The 19,274-nt window shown below is 58.4% G+C and overlaps 2 protein-coding genes across 3 annotated transcripts; both read left to right on the top strand.

The window, feature by feature from the left end:
* Positions 1 to 1,636: 1,636 nt before the first annotated feature.
* Positions 1,637 to 13,264, top strand: PCIF1 (phosphorylated CTD interacting factor 1). Of its 2 annotated transcripts, XM_082292937.1 has the most exons (17): positions 1,637 to 1,748; positions 1,983 to 2,091; positions 4,753 to 4,891; positions 5,061 to 5,185; positions 5,632 to 5,769; positions 5,928 to 6,058; positions 6,274 to 6,428; positions 6,656 to 6,803; positions 6,996 to 7,079; positions 7,821 to 7,920; positions 8,117 to 8,279; positions 9,492 to 9,664; positions 10,111 to 10,197; positions 10,688 to 10,872; positions 10,968 to 11,061; positions 11,267 to 11,442; positions 12,201 to 13,264. In XM_082292937.1, exons 3-17 carry the CDS (start codon positions 4,768 to 4,770, stop codon positions 12,451 to 12,453), a joined length of 2,136 nt encoding a protein of 711 aa, XP_082149063.1. In that variant the 5' UTR covers positions 1,637 to 1,748; positions 1,983 to 2,091; positions 4,753 to 4,767; the 3' UTR covers positions 12,454 to 13,264. The 2 variants fall into 2 exon arrangements, with proteins under 2 accessions (XP_082149063.1, XP_082149064.1); XM_082292938.1 differs by lacking the exon at positions 1,983 to 2,091 and having other exon boundaries at positions 1,645 to 1,748.
* A 2,208-nt stretch (positions 13,265 to 15,472) lies between these two features.
* LOC309579557 (E3 ubiquitin-protein ligase RNF182-like) lies at positions 15,473 to 16,198 on the top strand (the record flags this gene model as incomplete). Its single annotated transcript, XM_082292962.1, has 1 exon — positions 15,473 to 16,198. One exon carries the CDS (start codon positions 15,473 to 15,475, stop codon positions 16,196 to 16,198), a length of 726 nt encoding a protein of 241 aa, XP_082149088.1.
* Between the last annotated feature and the right edge of the window lie 3,076 nt (positions 16,199 to 19,274).

Here is a 19,274-nt window from a genome sequence, read left to right as displayed (position 1 = left end):
GCACGCAGCCCCGGCCGTGGATCTCTCCGGCACCCCCCGTGCGAGGGGCACATGTGCAAACGGCGTCCAGGAGGGCCTGTGGTGTTGGGGACCCCCAATCTGTGTTATGAAGCCTCTGCCAGCCCTGAGCTACCCCAGCTCCAGTGCAGACTCCGCGGCCCCGGGCCGGGGGTGCTGCGGGGGGCTGATTCGTGCCCATCTGTAATATGAACCTGAGCAGAGAAGCTGCCGAGGCTGTGGACCCTCAGGGCTGCCCCCACAGCCTCTGACCCCAAGCCAGGCAGCACTGGCTCCGCAGATGCCTCTGGATGTCCTTGCCCCGTGTGTTACCGGCAGCTTGGCTGGCACCAGGGTTGCAGTGCCGAGATGGACACTGCCAGACTGTCCCCATCAGCACCCACGCCGCCGTCCTGCTCCCATCACGGCAGGGATGGACAACTCCTCAGCCCGGGACTCCCTCCTGAAATCCTGCCTGGTCGAGCCATGCCGAGGGACTGCCCCTGCCCTCACCACCCCCCCCCCCCCCGGCCACTTGAGCTGCCTCGTTCCAAGGCTGGAATTTCACTGTCCCTTCACAGAGTCCTCTCTGCCCTCAGGGGTCGGTCTGAGCCGGCCCTTTGTGCCCCGGACGGTTATCGGTGCTCTGGGCAGCGGAGCCGGGCTGCTGGAAGCCCAAAACGGGAGCCTCAGTGCTTACACAGCACTTATCCCACCAGAACTGCTGCGCCAGCGTTAACTCATTAAACTGACCCCGGTGCTCCCGGAGCAGAGGGCAGGACTCCGGGAGATGGGAAACCCCTTGGAAAGCTGGGCAGCAGGGATATCCCAGAGCAAAAGGGCAGGAGAGGCTTCCGTCCCGTCTTCACCGGGGGCCGTAGACCAGCACCGGCCATCGGCTACCCAGGGAGGTGGGGCCGAAGCAGGACGGGCGCTCTGCTGGGTGGATGCGCCAGGAGCTCCGCCAGCTGCGAGGGGGTCTTGCGGCCCCCAGGGACTCCCCAGTAACAGCCGTGTCCCCCTTCCCCGTCCCGTGTCATCCTCCAGCACACGCTGTGCAGCAGCAGCCACGGGGCAAGGGAGCGACCCGAGCGACCATCAGGCTGTGCCCAGCGCTGCACCGCGTCCTTCACTGACAGCGCCCGCCGCCTGGCACCAGGACCCACGGGCCAGGGAACGGCCACGGCAACACTGTGGAGAGGGACGTGTCAGCGCTGTGCCCGAAGGACCGCTGGGACAGGCAGCTGCTGCCAGGGCCGGCCCGGGTTGAAACGCAGCAGGAGCGACCGCTGAGCCCGGCGGGCGGCGGAAGCCCCGCGCCCGTACATCAATGCAGCCCCCCCGGCCTAGCCGCCGCCCCACCCCGGCGCCGCCGCTCTTCAAAGGCCCTTTGGCGGCGACCGCTGCTGCCGCGCCCTGTCAGTGCCGGGAACCGCCCGCGGCGGGTGAGAGGGCGGGGCCGGTCCGCACTAAGCGGCTCCGCGACAGCGCGGGCGGGACGGCGGCCACTCCGCACCCACCGCGGGGCGGTGCCCACCACAAAGATGGCGCCGGGCAGGCGGGGCGACAGCGCAGCCTTTGCGCATGCGTCAGGCGTCTCCCCCGAGCGCGGGCTCTGCTCCGCGCATGCGCTCCACACCCGCGGCCCCGGCGCAAGATGGCGGCGGCGGGGCGGGAGAGGCGGAGGTGGGGCGGCGGCGGTGGCAGACGCAGCGGTGCCCGGTGCCTGCAGCCCCTGGCCTCACGCCCAGGTAAGCGGCGCAACCACGTGGCCGCGGCCTGCCGTGCAGGAGGAGGCGGCGGCGGCGGGCAGCGGCAGCGGGCGGGCGGCGGAGGGGAGGCGGCGCAGGCCCGCGGCCGCCATCTTAGAGCGCGGCCGCCGCTGCCGCCGCGCTCCCGCCGCCGCGCCCCCGCTGTGCCCTCGCCGCGCCTGCGCGTCCCGCGGCCCCTCCCCGCGGCGCCGTAACGGGCTCCTGTCTCCGCAGCCGCCCCCGCGGGCCAGGCGCGGGACGCCCCGCTATGAGGATGCGGCCCCGGCGCGCCAGCGGCGAGCACGGAGCGACGGCCACGCGTCCCGCCAGGCAGCCCGCCACCGTAAGTACCCGCCCGGCCGGCCGCCGCCCCGCTTAGGCCGCGCCCCCGGACCTCTCCCGGCCAGACTGCAGAGTTGTCGCCGCCGCCGCCTCCGCTCCGCACTCGCTGGGCGCCCGTGGCCGCCCGCCGGTCCCGGCCCGCCGCGCCGAGGAGCTCCGTGCCGTCTTCGCCGCCGGCAGGGCAGCCCCAGGAGGGTCCCGGCCGCTTCCCCGCGCAGACACGGTGCCCTGGTCCCCAGTGCCCGTGCTGCCCCGGGAGCGCTGCGCTGCTCAGCCCCGGGCTGGGTGACCGAGGGGATGGGTACCGATGGGGGAGGCGGTGGCCTGGCTCCCAACCTCCTGGAGCAGACGTGGTTCTGGGATGGGGGAGAACCGCGGAGTTGTCCCGGGGGGCTGTCGCTGATCTCCTTTGTCTGCATTTGCTGTTGTCTTGTACAAAATCCTACCTCGGTGAAATGGAAACAAATACCAGTCCTGTTTGCTGTACTTCTTTACTCTGTGTCTCCTTCCCCCTTGTGTGGTCTCTGGTTGTGCTGCTGCTCTAGGTTGTAAGCTCTCTGGGCAGGGACAGCGTTGTACCGTGTTTGTGAAGCACTGTATGCATTGCCATGGTGTATAAAAACATACCGTAATCACCATAAAATGCTTCCTCTGGATCCCTGTCACTGTCTAAGTCCCAGTGTAGTTACATAAAAGTAGAGTGGCTTCTGCCAGGATTCCTGTTAGTTTGGCTGTTTCCTTTTCCCGGGCCTTAAGGGTACTTGGATTTAATACTTGTTAACACTGATCAAGTGATAAAGCTGCTTGGCTACTTCCACCATTCCAGTTTATCCATAAATGGGAGGAGGCAGAGCCAGTGACCCTATCTGACAGCTCTTTTGAGTGATGGGTGATGAAAAACACTGGCAGGTCACTGGAGCTGGCATGTGCCATCCAAGCTGGGCAGGGCTCCGTGCCCAGCGCTGTCTCTGAATCCTGACATACATCACTTTGGGAACTCTGGTCCCCGCAGTACACACCAGTTCACTCCAGCATGTGCTCTGTGTAATGTGTAGGACGCAGCAGCAGCTGCATGTGCAAGTGTAGCTTTAGTTTCAGGAGGAGGGACTAAACATCCTTCAGAGGCTCCCGCGCTCCTACCTTGCAGCCCCTTGGTCTCCAGGGTCCCTGTACCCACTGGCTGACATGAGCCTGAGCTGCTGCTGCTGGCCCAGCTTACCTTGGCACCTTTGTGAAGTGACTGTAAGGGCATGGTGGGGTTGGAGTTCAGGAGGGAGTGTGAGATTGCACAACGCTCACCTGCTGAGGCTGTTAAAGGTCCCTAGTTGCATCCTGCGCTCTGCAACAGGCACAGGACGTTACTTCCCTGCCCTAGAGCAGAGACCCAAACTCCAGGTGTCCACAGTGTTCCACACTTTCCTTTATGTACCCTGCCTGGAAGGATGGGAACATCTTCCGAGGGGCTGAAGGGGTCAAGTTCCTCAGTGCGGATCTCACAGCCGATGCTGTGGGCAGCTGAGCTACTGAGCACTCGCTCTTGACCTCTGTTTGCTCCTGCCATTCTGTTCCACTGAAGTAGTCAGTGGGCTTTATGCACAGGAAGGGCAGGAAGGTAACTAAATCCAAGTGACTTAGCCCACAAAAATCCAGAGTTTTTGTTGAAGAGCTCCTGTATGTGGCTCCTGCTGCCAGGTACTGTGGTGTTCAGGTGAAGAGCACGCTGTGCACAGCATTGTGCTGCTGCCGCCCTGACTGTGCTGGTGTGTGCTGTCGGGTGTCTCCAAAGCCTGAATATAGTTAAGTGTCTGAGGTAGCTGGGAATTATGTAAAATGCCTTGTTTCCCCCCAGTTCATTGCCAGTGTGTTTTGGGCTGCCAGAGAAGAGCAATCTGCGGCACTGTTTCAGAAACTTCCCCAGGGGAAGAGTGGTGACTAAGAGAGGAAAAGCCTGGCTGTTTCTCTCCAGCTGGCAACATTAAATTATGATTAAGAGGAGCTTTATTGTTCCAACAGACCTTCTTTTGCATAACTGTTGTTATGCAGATGAAAAAGCAGCAAGGGCTGAAACAGCTGGCTGAGGCCCTGCTTGTGGGACTAGGACTAGGACATGTTGGCCTGGGACATGCAGAGGGTGATAATTCGGGAGCTTCCAACTCCCAGCCTGTGGTTTTCTGAACCACAGAAGTTGTTCCTGAGCCTCCAGGGCTATTTTATATAGCAGATTTTTTTTTTTAATTAAAGCCTTTTGTTGAAATTATGTGCAGTTATGTGTGTGTGAGTTGATTTAAACTGTCTCTGAGGATAACAGATCAGACATGGCCAGTGGTGTTGGTGTAGCAGAAGGTGGCACATAATCACAGAGGAGTGTATGTTAATTTTTACAATCTGATGCTCCACTCTTTGGGGAGAGCTAACTGAAGAGGGAATATTTTGAATGCTGGCCTGAAGAACACCCTGGTTAACCCCATTTAACACTGAGCATTCCTCATAGCTAGTCGTGTCCAGGATAACAGGTGTTTTTCAGAACTGAGGTGCTGTTTGTGTGTTCTGGTTCAATTCCTGTTTTATTGTCAGAATAAGCTTGTACTGCTACACCTGAGTGCACCAAGCAGATCTGGGACCTTTCCTGCTGTAACACTGGATATTACTCTGTTTTTTCTAGTGTGGTTGCTGAGAAATGGCCAATGAGAATCACAGAAGCCCTGCGGAGGAAGCGTCTCTCATGAGTCACTCACCTGGCACCTCCAATCAGAGCCAGCCCAGCTCCCCCAAACCCATGCGCCTGGTACAGGACCTGCCAGGTACCAACTCTGCCTTTGGGAATTCTGCAGGGCCCTGGCAGCGAGGAGGGGGTGAAGCGAGGCTGGCGGGGAACGATGTGTGTTTCAGAGTGTGCTGTGACAGTGCTGGGCACCTGCAGGGCAGGGCTGTCATGCAGGATGCTCCTCTCCTGACTCTCACTGTCCTCAGATGAGCTGGTGCAGGCTGGCTGGGAGAAGTGCTGGAGCAAGCGGGAGAACCGCCCGTACTACTTCAACCGCTTCACGAACCAGTCTCTGTGGGAAATGCCTGTGCTGGGACAGCACGATGTCATCGTAAGTGCACACTCACTTTGGGGGGCTGTGCCAGGACTGGGGTGTTCATGGTCTGTAGACTTCAGATTACAGGTGTGGGAGAGTCTTCTGTGCCTTCAGAGCTCCTTGCTCAGTCCATTGTCTGGTGTGATTCTGGGGAAGTGTTCCTGTGTCAGGTGCCTGTCAGGTGATGCTGTTCCAGGCGTCATGCGCCGCTCAAAGAACACTCAGCGTGGGGGATTTGTGATGAGTTTTTCTCATTAAAGTCTTAAAAAAAGGCATATAGGCACAGATCTAGAAGAGAATCTTTCAGCTTTGTGCAGGTGTGACTAGTGGTGTCCTTATTTCCATCCACATGGGAGCTGGGAGCAGTGCAATGGGAAGTTAAGAGCTTTCCACTTTCGTTTGGGCTGCTGCAGTGGCAGCGGGGGAGCTGACGTGTGCTGTTGTTGTTTGGACTCTCATAGTCAGACCCTCTGGGACTGAACGCAGCTCCAATGCCACTGGAAGGTGGGGTGGCAGATGCTTCTGTGGAGAGCAAGCAGAGGAAGAGGAGGTTCTCCGAGGAGGTTCCACCAAGTGGCAACAGTGTGAAGAAGCCCAAGGTGGGTGTGGTGTTCTGAAACTAATGTGTGCAGCCTGAAACCAAAGGGGGCTCATGGGAGTCTCCCACGTGTGTTCTGGTGTGGGACTGTTTGGTTCATTGGGCTGCTACTCCTTTACCTGTCTCTCTGGTGTAGTAATTCATGTTTCACACACACAGGTGGATGTCCCAGGGAACCCAGGTGCTCAGCCAGTCCCCAGCTCTCCCAGTATTCCAGGAACCTCTGTTTTGAAGGCATGGTGTGTTTCACCTGAAGACAAACAGCAGGCAGCTCTTCTACGACCAACTGAGTGAGTTGTATCCATTTGTCTTCTCTTCCTTTCTCAGCAGAGTGTTAGAGACACACAGGTTTCCAGATATCTTTGAGGAACCTGAGGATAAATCACTGCCAGGAGTCTTGATAATTTGGTTTCCTGGCTGGTGAAACAATCCAAAAAACATCTTTAGAATATTTGATAATTAGCCAATGATCTGGTTGTCCTGATGACATTTGCTTCTGCCACAGAGTATACTGGGACCTGGATATTCAGACAAACGCCGTGATTAAGCAGAGAGCACCATCAGAAGTGCTTTCTCCACACCCTGAGGTGGAGCTGCTCAGGTCCCAGCTCATTCTCAAGCTGCGGCAGCACTACCGAGAGCTCTGCCAGCAGCGAGAAGGTGAGTTTCTGTTGGACTCCCTTGATTTCCTTCTCAGTCCTGCAGTGCTGTGGTGATCTACCTTTTGTTTTATGCCTGTCTAGTCCTTGTGTTCTCTTTTTGTGATGGTTATACTCTGTGATGTTGTTGGTTAATTGATTAGGCAGAACTTCGTGTGATGATCCTTATGAGAGCTACTGGGCATTTCTGTGTTGTATTGATTAGACCCTTCTTCTGTACGTCTTCAGGGATTGACCCCCCGAGGGAGTCATTCAATCGCTGGATGTTGGAGAGGAAGGTGGTTGATAAAGGGACAGATCCTCTTTTACCGAGTGACTGCGAGCCAGTAGTGTCTCCTTCCATGTTCAGAGAGATCATGAATGACATTCCCATCAGGTACTGTTCACAGACAGGATACCTTGCTGGGATGGTTCTGGGTCAGTCTGGTGCGGTGATTTACCTGCCGTGGTTCTGCTGCGGTGCTTCCCTTTGGCTAATGAAGTGATTGGATGCTGGTGAAGGAAAGCTGGGGAGCTGAACCTGGCCTTCACGCCTTTGTGATACTCATGCATATGAATTTAACTTCAGGTTATCCAGAATCAAGTTCCGGGAGGAAGCCAAGAGGCTGCTCTTCAAGTATGCTGAGGCTGCGAAACGGCTGATTGAATCCAGGTGGGAGCTCCTCTCGCAGTGCTGTCACGTTCAGAAAAGACAAAAGGGCTATAGGGGCTGCTCATCCTGCCTTATCCAGCACTGGTCATAATGTTATTGAGGAAAAGAAAAGTTAGGAACATACAGAAGAAAAACAGTGGTGCTGGGGCCATCTTTTGATAGTGACATTACTGTAAAATATAATACTGGGAGGCTGAATGTCTGTGGAGACAATGAAGTACTGGGTATGGAATGTCTTCTGTTATCCCTGAGATAAAATCAGGAGTGCTTGGGCACTCACTCTTGTTGCAAAGCAATGAGCTTAGAGTGGTATTTTGTATACAAGGTAGGGTTTTTCTGACCAGTTCTGGAGACAGAACTGGGGAAGATTGTGGGGAGAACCTTGTGGGGAAAAGGAAAAGCTTGTAAACAGGGTAGTTTTCTCAGAGTCACAAGCCCCTAGCAGTACTTGAAAGTTACAGGCAATATCAAAATGGTCCATTGCCATGACAGATAAAGGCTTTGTGGGCCGCTCCTGTTGCAGAGAGGACAGCAGCCAGCTACACCAAGTTTTGGAGAGAGCGTGGCAGTCCATAGTCATGCAAATGTCTGGAAGCACTTTCCGGGGAACTGGAGGGGAGTGACAGGGATGGGCCTTGAGGAAGTATCAGTGTCTACATTCCCCACTGACAAAACTTTGGAGGAGGGTGGAATATCTTGCTGTGCAGCCATGAGTTAAATTTTGCCTCTCTGTTTTTGCAGGAGTGCTTCCCCAGACAGCAGAAAGGTGGTGAAATGGAATGTGGAGGACACCTTCAGCTGGCTGCGACGGGACCATTCTGCCTCCAAGGAGGACTACATGGTCAGTGTCCCGCTGATACGGGGCTGGGCACAGGGAGCTGGGGAGGAGACACGTGGGGACAGGTACAGGTCCTTCTGGAGATGGCTGCCATTGCTTCCTCTCGCTGTGTGCCATGGGAGAGCAGCCTGGAGACACTGAGCACCCCTGGAGAGCCAGTGATGGCCGTGTGAGAGACTCTGGTTCTCTGTTTCCCCAGGACCGCCTGGAGCACTTACGCAAACAGTGTGGGCCCCATGTGTCTGCTGCAGCCAAGGACTCTGTCGAAGGCATCTGCAGTAAAATTTACTACATATCCCTGGAATATGTCAAGCGCATCCGGGAGAAGCATCTTGCCATACTCAAAGAGAACAATATCTCTGGTACGCAGCCAGCTTTGAAGAGCTGTAGAGCTACAGCACTGCAGTTAAAGGCTCCATGCTCTGGACTGTCCCTGTTCAGAGAGTGTTACCTGTTGGGAAGATAGCTCTGTCTCCAAAAGTCAGAAAGTCTGTGTTTCAAAGTAAGAAGCAGCCGGTCCAGCATAGGCCTCAGCTGTCAGTCACAGTGTCTGTGCAGTGAGAGGCTGTTTTCCATCAGGTGCTGTGCCCAGCTGTAACATCAAATACTATAAATAATGTGATTTGCCAGGATGACGTAGCTTGTTAGGAGCAGGTCACACTGAGCAGGGCATTTGTTAATTTCTCTGAACCCTGCTTTTTTGCTCTGCTGTTTCATGAATTCTTGGGGACAGCTGACACCCCCTTAGTAATGCTGAGTGTTCTCCCTTTATTCTCATTTGCCACATTTCTTGTGTTCTGAGCACCGTTCTGCACCCTTCTGCCTTCCAGTTTCTCACTGTGCACCCTTTCCTGGCAGAGAGTTCACGTTCCTTATCTTTTTTGTGTTCTTTCTTCCTAGTTCACATCTGTACATCTGCCTCTAGTCAGCTTTTCCTTCCTCTGTGGAGTCTGCTTCTTTCATTACCACTGTCTGTAGTCCTTTTCCATTTTGGGTCCTGCCTCTCTTCGGACTCCTTTCAGGTCCCAATGTCTGCCTTTTGCCATTGTATTTGATGCTTGTCTTCCAACCCCACTAAGTCAGGGATTCCTTACAGCTAATCTGTGAGCTCTCCCTGAAGCTGAGGCGATGAATAACCACAAGGTGGAGGGAGATTCCTTTGCCTCCTGCATTTGGCAGCCTGGGAATTTTTATTGTGCTTTGGATGAGTTTGGGGCAAACTGGAATAAGAAACAGTAGCAACAAAAAGAGTGTTTCTGTGTGTTTGGAACATGCCTCAGGATGCTGGGGTGGCTGTGTGCTGTCTGCAGTTCTGCTGGGTTAGAGGTGGAGAAATGCTTTCAAGTGGGTCCTCTCTGTGCTCTGGCAGTTGGAGATGGAATTAATTTGGGGAATCAGCTTTGAACCTAGGTAGCTGCCTATGAAATCTGTGAGGGACCACCATGGTGGTTTTTTGGGTGGACCACCCTGCTCTTCAGCCTTGTTTGGGTCACTGTGTCTTTTGAGGTGGACTGCAGAGTGGTCCTGAATACCCTTGGCTTCTCACAGGCTGCCTTTCTGTTCATTCTCCATAGCTGAGGTAGAAGCTCCTGAGGTCCAGGACAGGCTGGTGTACTGCTACCCTGTGAGACTGGCCATCCCCTCCCCGCCGCTCCCCAGCGTGGAGATGCACATGGAGAACAACGTGGCATGTGTGCGGTACAAGGGGGAGATGGTCAAAGTGAGCCGCAACTACTTCAGCAAGCTGGTAAGGGCTGGGCACTGAGGCCACTGCCCCTCAGGGCAGGGTCATCTCCATGTGCTCTGAGGGCAGGGCTGGGCAGAGGATGGCCAACTGACCCTGCAGGGCTGTCAGACACTGCCATGGGCATGAGGACATGTACTCTCACCTTAGCTGGGATCAGGCTCTGCTGGGAGTATTTCCCAGGTTTTGGGTGTGTGCTCTGATTAAGTGTGCTGCCAGAACATTGTACTCAAACCAAGGCAACCCTTGCTGAGAGACACATGCTGCTGTGGTGGTTCATTCATTTCATGATAGTGACAAGCTGGTGGCTCATGCAGTGACAGCAGATGTGCTGACAACTCCCTGCAGAGCCCACCTGCTCCTCAGCTTCCCTCTCCTTGTCACAATGTGTGTGTATCACCGTGGCTCGGCTGTTCCTGGTGTCTTCAATTCTGGGCTTTCTCTTCCAGTGGCTTCTCTATCGGTACAGCTGCATCGATGACTCGGGCTTTGAAAAGTTCCTGCCCAGGGTTTGGTGCCTTCTCCGTCGATACCAGGTATGGTCTCACCACAGCTGTACATTAGAAAGCGTTGGCAGCACTGGGAACTTTTCTTTGCTCTGGGAAAGGGCCACGGCCTTGGAGGCCTGGAGCAACACAGGGTTTAGACTGGATCTGTAGTCTGCTTATGCTATGCTGAGGTAGGACTGTGTTCTGGGGAGCAGTTGTGGTCTTGACATGAAACCTCAGTGTGGGTAAAGATTTTTGTGAAGGAAACCTTCAGTAGCTCTTGACTCTGAGGGGCAGCTAAAGGCTCACTTGGGTACAAGAGAAAGCTGATGGTTTTGTGGGGTCAGAGTTGGATAAAATCTCTAAAGAGCATTCTTGGGTACATGCAGGGACCTATATCAATTTGAGAAAGGACAAGGGGGCCCTACATACCTACAGGAGTGGGTGCATGGACATGTGGCTCTGGGTCTGTGGTCAGTGAAGGGAGCAGCAGGAACAGCAAGAGCAGGCATGGCTCACCAGGGTTTGCTCTCCTCAGATGATGTTCGGTGTGGGGCTGTACGAAGGGACTGGTCTGCAAGGGGCACTTCCCGTGCACATCTTTGAAGCCCTCCACAAGCTCTTTGGAGTGAGTTTTGAATGCTTTGCCTCGCCCCTGAATTGCTATTTTAAACAGTACTGTTCAGCCTTCTTGGACACAGACGGGTATTTTGGATCCAGGGGGTGAGTATTATGTTCCCTTGCTCTGTGTGGGTGTGGGTGCATGCCCGTGAGATGACTCAGGATGAGCTGATGGGGATCTTTGCCTCTTTCTCCAGCCCATGCCTGGATTTCTTCCCTATAAGCGGCTCTTTCGAGGCAAATCCTCCATTCTGTGAGGAGCTGATGGATGCCATGGTCTCTCACTTTGAGGTATGTCTGCTCACCAGTGGGGTTGTTTGGGATGGAGCTCTGCCATCCATCCTCTGCTCCCCACCACTCCTGCGCCCTGAGGGCAGGGGCAGAGGACAGTGACAGCTGGGCACTGCTCTTGAAGCAGCATTTCCTATCTGTAGGTCTCATTAAACACGTCATTGCTCAGCCAGTGCTGAGATTGTTCCTTTTCTTCTTGCACTAGAAACTGCTGGAGAGCTCCAGTGAGCCGCTCTCCTTCATTGTCTTCATCCCCGAGTGGCGGGATCCCCCCACGCCAGCCCTGACCCGCATGGAGCAGAGCAAGTTCAAGCGACACCAGCTCATCCTGCCGGCCTTCGATCACGAGTACCGCAGCGGGTCCCAGCACGTCTGCAAAAAGTAGGCTTTGTTCTCAGATCCTTCTGGGAACACGGCTCTGAAGCTGTGTGACAGAAATATCCTCTCCCAAGCTGAAACCAGTGGGAAGGAGGGAGCAGTCAAGGACAAGCACAGTGCATCATCACCCTGGGTGTTTAGGATGGGCAGACAGCATGGTGAATTCAATGTCTGTTTAATGACTGCTAACTTTAGCTTGTGAGAGGTGTATGCCTTGGGCAGGAGTCCAGCTGGAGGAGGTCACACCTGTGGTGCTGATCCGTGCCTCTGCCAGCCCTCAGGCCTGGTAGCTGCCTGTGCTGCAGCAGCTGGATGTCACGGGGAGAGCAGAGGCAAGGAGCAGCGGGGACTTGATCCCCAGCGGGGCCGGCTGGCCTCTGCTCTGCTGCTGAGGCAACAAGTTTGAGCAACAGCTTGTTTAAGCAACAGGTGCCTGAACACTGAAGTTCTCACCTGCTTAGGACTGATGCCTCCCTGTGCTGAGTCCACTCTGCAGGGACAGCTAGGTTCCAGCACATGCGTGTACTGGTAGAGGGTGATGGGGCTCTGCAGCATCAGTGCTTCTTCCCTCTGTGAAAGCTCAGGAGCCTCTGCTATACTCAGAACTGCCTGAGGCTGCACTGTGCCCCCCTTCTCAAAATAATGAGAGAAAGGACAGGACGAATGCTTGACCTAGTGATGGCAGGAAGAGGAGGAGCAGGTGTCGATGGCTTTGGGCAGGGGCCAGGGGAGATGCTGATGCCTGTGCTCTTCCCTTGCAGGGAGGAGATGTACTACAAGGCTGTGCACAACACAGCCGTTCTCTTCCTGCAGAACAGCGCCGGCTTTGCCAAGTGGGAGCCCACGCCGGAGCGGTTGCAGGAGCTCGTTGCAGCCTACAAGCATTCGGGCCGGACCCTCAGCTCCTCGTCTTCCTCCTCCTCGTCCTCATCCTCCTCCTCCTCCTCCACAGCGGACAAAGAGAGGGAGCTGGGCCGAGACCAGAGCAGCAGCCGAGAGACTAATCCCAACTAAGGCAGAGGTGCGAGGCAGCAGGGGAGGTGCCGGTGGCCCCGGGGGAGGCTGGCCGGGGCAGCAGAGACTGCTGGCTGCACAGCACCGGCCCAGGACTCCTGTGCAGCAGCTCCATGGCACCTGCTCTCCTCTGCGAACTGCACGCCAGCCCCCAGGAGCCGGGAGCGCCCGGCAGCCGGTGGGAGAGGAGGCTCAGCCGTGGCCCTCGCCAGGGGCAAGGGAGCCCAGTGTGGCACGGCAGGAGGAGCCGGCAGCTCCGCAACGCCGGAGTGCCGAGGGAAGGGGCAGCCAGAGCTGGGACGCGCACGGGCAGAAGGACGGCGGAACAGATGGAGGGATGGATGGCAAGCGCGAGTGCTGGGCGCTGAGCGCCGCGGCCGGAGGGGCCCCGGCAGGAGAGGGACGGGCAGAGCCCGGGGGCTCCTGCGGCCGGACTGGCCCCAGCACAGCTCCGTGTCCATAGTGTAAATAGTTCTGTCTGTGGTGCCCACGCTCCCGTGGGGCTGCTCCCATCGCATCTGTGTTTCTTTCTCATGTGTGAGTCCCGTGTTCGCTGACATTGTGTCCCAGAGAGGGGAGGAGCAGAGGAGAAGAGTTTCTTTGGTGTGTAAAGATGTCTTTGCAGCTGTTTTGTAGTCGTCGTGGTTTTTATGCGGAGCCTCCGGGCTTTATTTAACCTCCTTGGGTTTTGTTTTGTAAGGATTAATTTAACACAGCTAACCATTTTATTACTTTTATCAAGAAGAGCAAAGTCTATTTTTGATTTCTGTTTCCTAGTTCTTAGGAACATTAAAACCAGCATACAGCTCTGCTTGTGTCCATAACTTTCCTTCTTTGGCGTCTGGGGTCTTTGTTCACCCCTATCTGGTCTCTGCCTGGGTGGAAGGCAGAAAAATGTTGCTGTTTGGTTTTTCAGAATGATCTGGCATCTGCCCCCTTCCAGGCAGCCGTGCCCTCCTGCTGAGTTTTGTTTGAGCCCCTGAAGCAGCCTGACCACCCCCCTGCTCCAGTGAGGTTTTGGTGCTCTCCCATTGGAGAAGTGCAGGGAAGTGCAGTGCCTTTGGACTCCTTGGGGTGCCACAGCACTGCTGGTGCTGGACCATTGTCAGTGCCACAGTAGCACCGGTGCTGCAGCAGTGCTGGTGCCAGTGCCACAGCAGTGACAGTGCCACTCCGAGGCGAGCAGGAATTGCCCAGCCCCAGATGCTGCTGGCTCCCAGAGGTTTCACAGCTCTCCAGAGATGCTTTCAGTGGGGCAAGGAGATCGTTAATGTCCTTTAAGTCAGGGCAATTGGGAACGTCAGGTGTGAAAGTGGCAGTTTGTAAAGCCCTTTTTTCCCCTTCTAATCATTGTTTTTGAGCCAAGACTGCCTGCTCCCGAGGCACAGGTGAGCAGAGATGTGCTGATGCTGGGAGTGTCCCTAACCCACTCCTTGGTCAGTCAGTGCACATGAGCCCTTTGCCTGCTCCCGCAGGTGAGGGGCAGTTACCTGGTTAAGTATCCAGTGGCCGTGGTCTTACAGGGGACATGTAAACGACATCAGTGGCCAGAAGCCCGGTGACATGGGCTGCTTTTGGAGTCTCCTTTATCCTAACAGAGCAAGAGATGGTGGACAGGGCATATCAAGTTGACACTGGGGGCATTTCAAGGGCAGATAACCAGGACTAGGTCAAGCTGTGCAAGGGGCTGTGGTGCGAGAGGCAGCTGTGGGAGTAGTGGGTGGTATGGGCAGGACTGGGGGGAATGAGGCACACCAGGAGCTGGAGCCCTCACATAAAAGCTCCATCAGCCTGTACCAAACCTGGACGATTTGAACTAAAGTCCTCACTACCGTTGTCCCTGTGGTGGGTAGTGCTGCTTCTCTCTTGTCTGGGGGGAAGGAGGGGGTCCCTGAGTGCTTTTGTCCCCCTGGGGCTGTTGTAAACGCTCTGTGAGGGCAGCAGCTGGGGGTGGATTTGACCGGCCTTGGGAGGCACAACCTACAGCGTGGGAAGTGCAGGGGGCTTGGCTGTACCCAGCCTGAACCTGTCAAGTGCTGTGTCCCCTAAGTGCCCTCGGCTCGGCTCCCCGGGAATGCTGAACCCCAAGCGCCGCTGCCACAGGCCCCACGCCGGGAAGGAGCATCCTCAGGGCTGACCGTGAGCGGAGAACCCTGGAGTACCGGGAGCCGCACCAATCCCCCACCAAAACCCGCACCGCCCACCGCATCGACCCCTGCGCCTACCCCTCGCAGCCCGGCGAGGAGGCTCCGCGGGGCCCCAGCACGGCCCGTCCGAGCTCCCCCCCCTCGTTCCCCGTTACCGGGCCAACGCCGCGGCGCTGCCGGCGGCCCCTGCGCCGCGCTCGCCCCCGCAGCGCGGCGGGCAGCGCCCCGCGCCTCCCCCCATGGGGCTGCCGGGCCCTCGTCCGCCGCCGCGGAGCCCACCGGTGCCACCGAGCCCGCCGGGGCCGCGGCTCGACCCGCCGCTGTGTCCCCGCCGGGAGCCGCGGCGCGGAGCGCAGGTACGGGAGAGGATGCGGTGCGGGCCGGGAGCGGGGGCGGGGAGTACGGACCGAGAGCTGCTCGCCCCGGGAGCCGGAGCGGGGTGAGGGGTGGGGGGTCCCCGCCGCCGGCAGAGCCGGCGTCCGGAGCCGTCCCCGCCCCGGGGCCCCAGAGAACCCGCACGCACCGTGAGGGCCAAAGATGTGTCCGGGAGCTGCCCTCCCGCCGGTGCCGGCCCCTGGGAACGATTTTTCCTCCCGCAAAGCAGGGGCCGGGATGACGGCGAGTCCCAGCGCCGGTGGCACCAGCCGGGGGTTGGAGTCGGGCTCGGGGAGGGGACCGTCGCCACCACTCTGCTCTCCCTGCCCCTCTTTCCCACCGAGCCCCGGGGACTGACCGGGACAATGACCGTGGGGTGCAGCGGAGCTGGGACCCCACGCGTGGGAGGCAGCGGGCCGGGGATCTGCCCTCAGCCCTGGCTGACAGCGGTGCCCTCTCCCTGCAGCCTGGGCAGCCACCAGCAGCCCGCCAGGAGCATGGCCCAGCCACAGAGCGAACTGGGGTCCCCGCCGGTGGCACCCCCGTCCCCCGAGCTGGAGTGCCAGATCTGCTACAGCCGCTTCGACGCCCGTGCCCGCAGGCCCAAGCTGCTCCGCTGCGGCCACCGCCTCTGTGCCCGCTGCCTGCGCAGGATTGTTCCCCCGGGGGACGCTTTAACCCCCCAGCTCCGTTGCCCCTTCTGCCGCCAGCACAGCCCAGTGCCGGGCGGGGACGTGCAGCAGCTGCAGGATGACGGTGAGGCACTGGCACTGCTGACAGGCGGTGAACGGGCCAAGAAACGGGGTCCACCCCGATCTCCTGAGGTGCTCCTCTGCCCCAGTGTGCTGGAGCCCGCATCCAGCCCCGACTGCCTGGTTGTCACCATCCTGGAGGTGCCAGAGGATGTGGCCCCACCAGAGAGCCTGGGCAGGCTGGAGGTGGTGCGGCTGTACCGCCCCACCAGCCTGGGTGCACTGCCCTGCCACGGCCCTGGGCAGAAGTGGCGCTCCTGGGGATGGCGAGCCATCCCCCGCTTCATCCTGGGCGTCCTCTGCCTCCTCTACTTCAGCTCCCTGCCCTTCGGCATCTACCTCCTGCTCATCGAGCACCACAGCCTGGGCATCATCCTGGTCAGCCTTGTGCCCTCCACCCTCCTTCTCTGCATTGTCTACAGCCTCTGCCAGTGCCTGTGCCTGGAGGTCTTTGGGTTCCCCCACTCCTGACCCTGCACGGCCAACCTCTGTGCCTGAGCCAGGGAGGATTTGGGTTCCTTGGAGCATTGTCCCTTGAGGTACAGGTGTCCTCTGACCCACAGCATGCTCTGCCTGGACCATGGGGAGAAGCTCAGTGCCTGGTGCCTTCCCATGCAGAACAGCACTGGCTTTTCCATGTGGGTGCTCACACTGGAGGGGCTGTAGGAGCTCATTGCAGCCTACAAGCATTTGGGCCAGACCCTCAGCTCCTCATCCTCCTCCTCCACAGCAGAAAAAGAGCAGGAGCCGGGACACCAATTCCAACTGAGGAAGCGCGAGTGCTGGGCGCTGAGCGCCGCGGCCGGAGGGGCCCCGGCAGGAGAGGGACGGGCAGAGCCCGGGGGCTCCTGCGGCCGGACTGGCCCCAGCACAGCTCCGTGTCCATAGTGTAAATAGTTCTGTCTGTGGTGCCCACGCTCCCGTGGGGCTGCTCCCATCGCATCTGTGTTTCTTTCTCATGTGTGAGTCCCGTGTTCGCTGACATTGTGTCCCAGAGAGGGGAGGAGCAGAGGAGAAGAGTTTCTTTGGTGTGTAAAGATGTCTTTGCAGCTGTTTTGTAGTCGTCGTGGTTTTTATGCGGAGCCTCCGGGCTTTATTTAACCTCCTTGGGTTTTGTTTTGTAAGGATTAATTTAACACCACTAACCATTTTATTACTTTTATCAAGAAGAGCAAAGTCTATTTTTGATCTCTGCCTTGGATCTGCCCTGCTCCCCATGGACTGCTCTCAGCAGCACTGGCAGTGAAGTTACCCACATCTCTGCCCACCCCCGCATCCCTACCAGCATCCCCAGTGATATCAGGCGTCCCTGCTGGCATCCCCGACCAGCATCTCCACCGCAGACAGGCAATACCAGGAGACCCAAGACAGAGTCATATTTATTACTGTGCTGTGTTCCTCCCCACCCACATCTCCCACTCTCCTTGGCCAGGCAGCTGCTGGGTCCCATGGCTGTCTCTCCTGCCATGCCCTTGGGGACAGGACACGATTGTCCCAGTCCTACACCTGCTCCAGCACCACTGGCACCTTCAGGGGACACCTGTTCTTGCTGGGGGGAGATTCCAGCATCTCTGCCACACTCCAGATCTTGGGTTTCTCGGGCTGCTTGCCCTGTCCAGGGCCTGTCCTCACCTCGGGGCTGCCCCCACACCCATCCTGCACGGGGCTGGAACTGGGAATGGGGACAGCAGCCGATGGGACGCCCTCGCCCTCGCTGTCCTCGTCATCTGAGGTGCTGCGTGTGGCCCAGCTTGCCTTGTTCTCCTTCTTGAGGCGCCGGCGGGCATTGGCGAACCAGGTGGAGACCTGGGTGAGGCTCATCCGGCTGACCACGGCCAGCATCACCTTCTCCCCCTTGCTGGGATAGGGGTTCCTGGGGTGTCGTGCCAGCCAGGCCTTCAGTGCCCCGGTGCTCTCCCGCGCTGCCGCCGCCTTCGCCCGCCCTGGCTCTGTGGGCAGCCCCAGCGGCACCTCATAGGGTGCTGAGACCTGGAGGGGCAGAGAGGTGTCAGGGTGGGACGGGAGGAGAGCATCACGGCCAGAGGAGAGGGGCTGTGCGATGTCAGGGCTTGGCCCTTTGTGTGTGGGAGAGGGCAGAGCTGTCTCCTGCCTACTGTCTTCCTATCCTGTGTGCACCCAAAGTGCCAGGTGCAGGAGGGTGTGGGGGGGGGCAGGGGAATGCTGGGGACGGGCAGGGGACTCGGGATAGCAGGACTAGGGACCAGGCCCGGTTCCAACCACCCCACACAGTCCCATCCTGGTCCTGGGAGAGCACCACATCCCGTTCCTCCCCCAGAGCTGCAGCGCGGCACTTACCAGGGGTGTCAGGAGGCTGAGAGGGGGTGGCAGGAGGCTGTACCCGGCCAGAATAGGACAGGGGCAGGAGTAGGAGTAGGGGCAGGGCAGTAAGGCTTGGGGTGGCCCCCGCAGGGTCCCCCAAGGCCCCCCACAGCACCCCGGCTCTTGTCCTGGGCTCTTCTCGCCCCGAGGTGCTGCCATACTGCAGGAGAGGAGCCGGGTAGCTGCTCCCGGGTGTTTTATAGCTGCTGGGGTCCACAGTGACTGACAGCTGATTAGGGGGTATTAGCACCCACGAGAGCAGCAGCAGGATCTGGGGCACCTGATATCCCCCCCCTTCCCCAGCTACTGTTGGGCAGGGACCGGCAGGGACCGTCCTCCTCGCCTGCCTGCCACCAGCCAGAGCCCTGGTCCCTCCCAGGCCCCCAGCTATGCACAGCCTACACAGCCCCCAGGGATGGGGTACAACAGCACCCCTGGGCTGGTGCATGGGGCCCGGCCCACTGTGAGCCCCACAGCCACCCACAGCCACAAGCACACCTGGGGTTTTACTGCAGTTCCGAGAGCTGTGTCCCATCTATGACCCCAGGCCTGACACGGGGCTGTGGTTCCCCCTGTGCTGTGGAGGGGCGGGTTGGAGGGCCAGGGGCTGGTGGAAAAACTGTAGCCTGGTGGGAGAACAGCAACCCTTGCTGCTCCTCTTCTGGCTTGGCCAGGTCCTCACCCAAGCCCCAGCACTGCCATGCCTGCCACTGGATTCCCGGCAGCAGTGGCGAAGAGGAAGGGTCCTGCAGCCCCGTGGACAGTGGGGATCCCTGCAGGCACTGGGGGGTTCCTGTGGCTGGCACAGTGGGGGCAGAGGGTGGGCAAGGCGGTGGTGGGCAGCTGTGCAAGGGGCCCCGAGAGCCCGCGACCCCCTGAGCCGCCTGGTCCTGCTGCCACGCCTCCCTGCTAAGACTGGGATTATCCCACAGGTTGTATCCGTCGTTAAATACCGACTAATAACGCTCTCAGGATATTAAATATGTAACAAACCCGCTTAGCGCTGGCCAGGACAGGAAGGCGAAGGTCACCGGTGCTAATGAGCCCGGCCACATCCCTGGATCCCTGCAGGCCCTGGGGACAGCAGAAGGTCCCAGGGCTGAGGTGCCAGTGCCCAGAGGTCTCAAGCCCCTGCGCTACCCCGTGGCCAGAGCCCCAGCAGCAACTGGAGCTCCCAACATGCAGCAGCCAGAGCTCTGGTCCCATC

The sequence above is a fragment of the Coloeus monedula genome (assembly GCF_965178545.1).
Source record: "Coloeus monedula genome assembly, chromosome: 17".
NCBI lineage: Eukaryota > Metazoa > Chordata > Aves > Passeriformes > Corvidae > Coloeus > Coloeus monedula.
The sequence above is the reverse complement of the archived record's forward strand: the minus strand, read 5'-3'. Positions and strand labels throughout refer to the sequence as shown.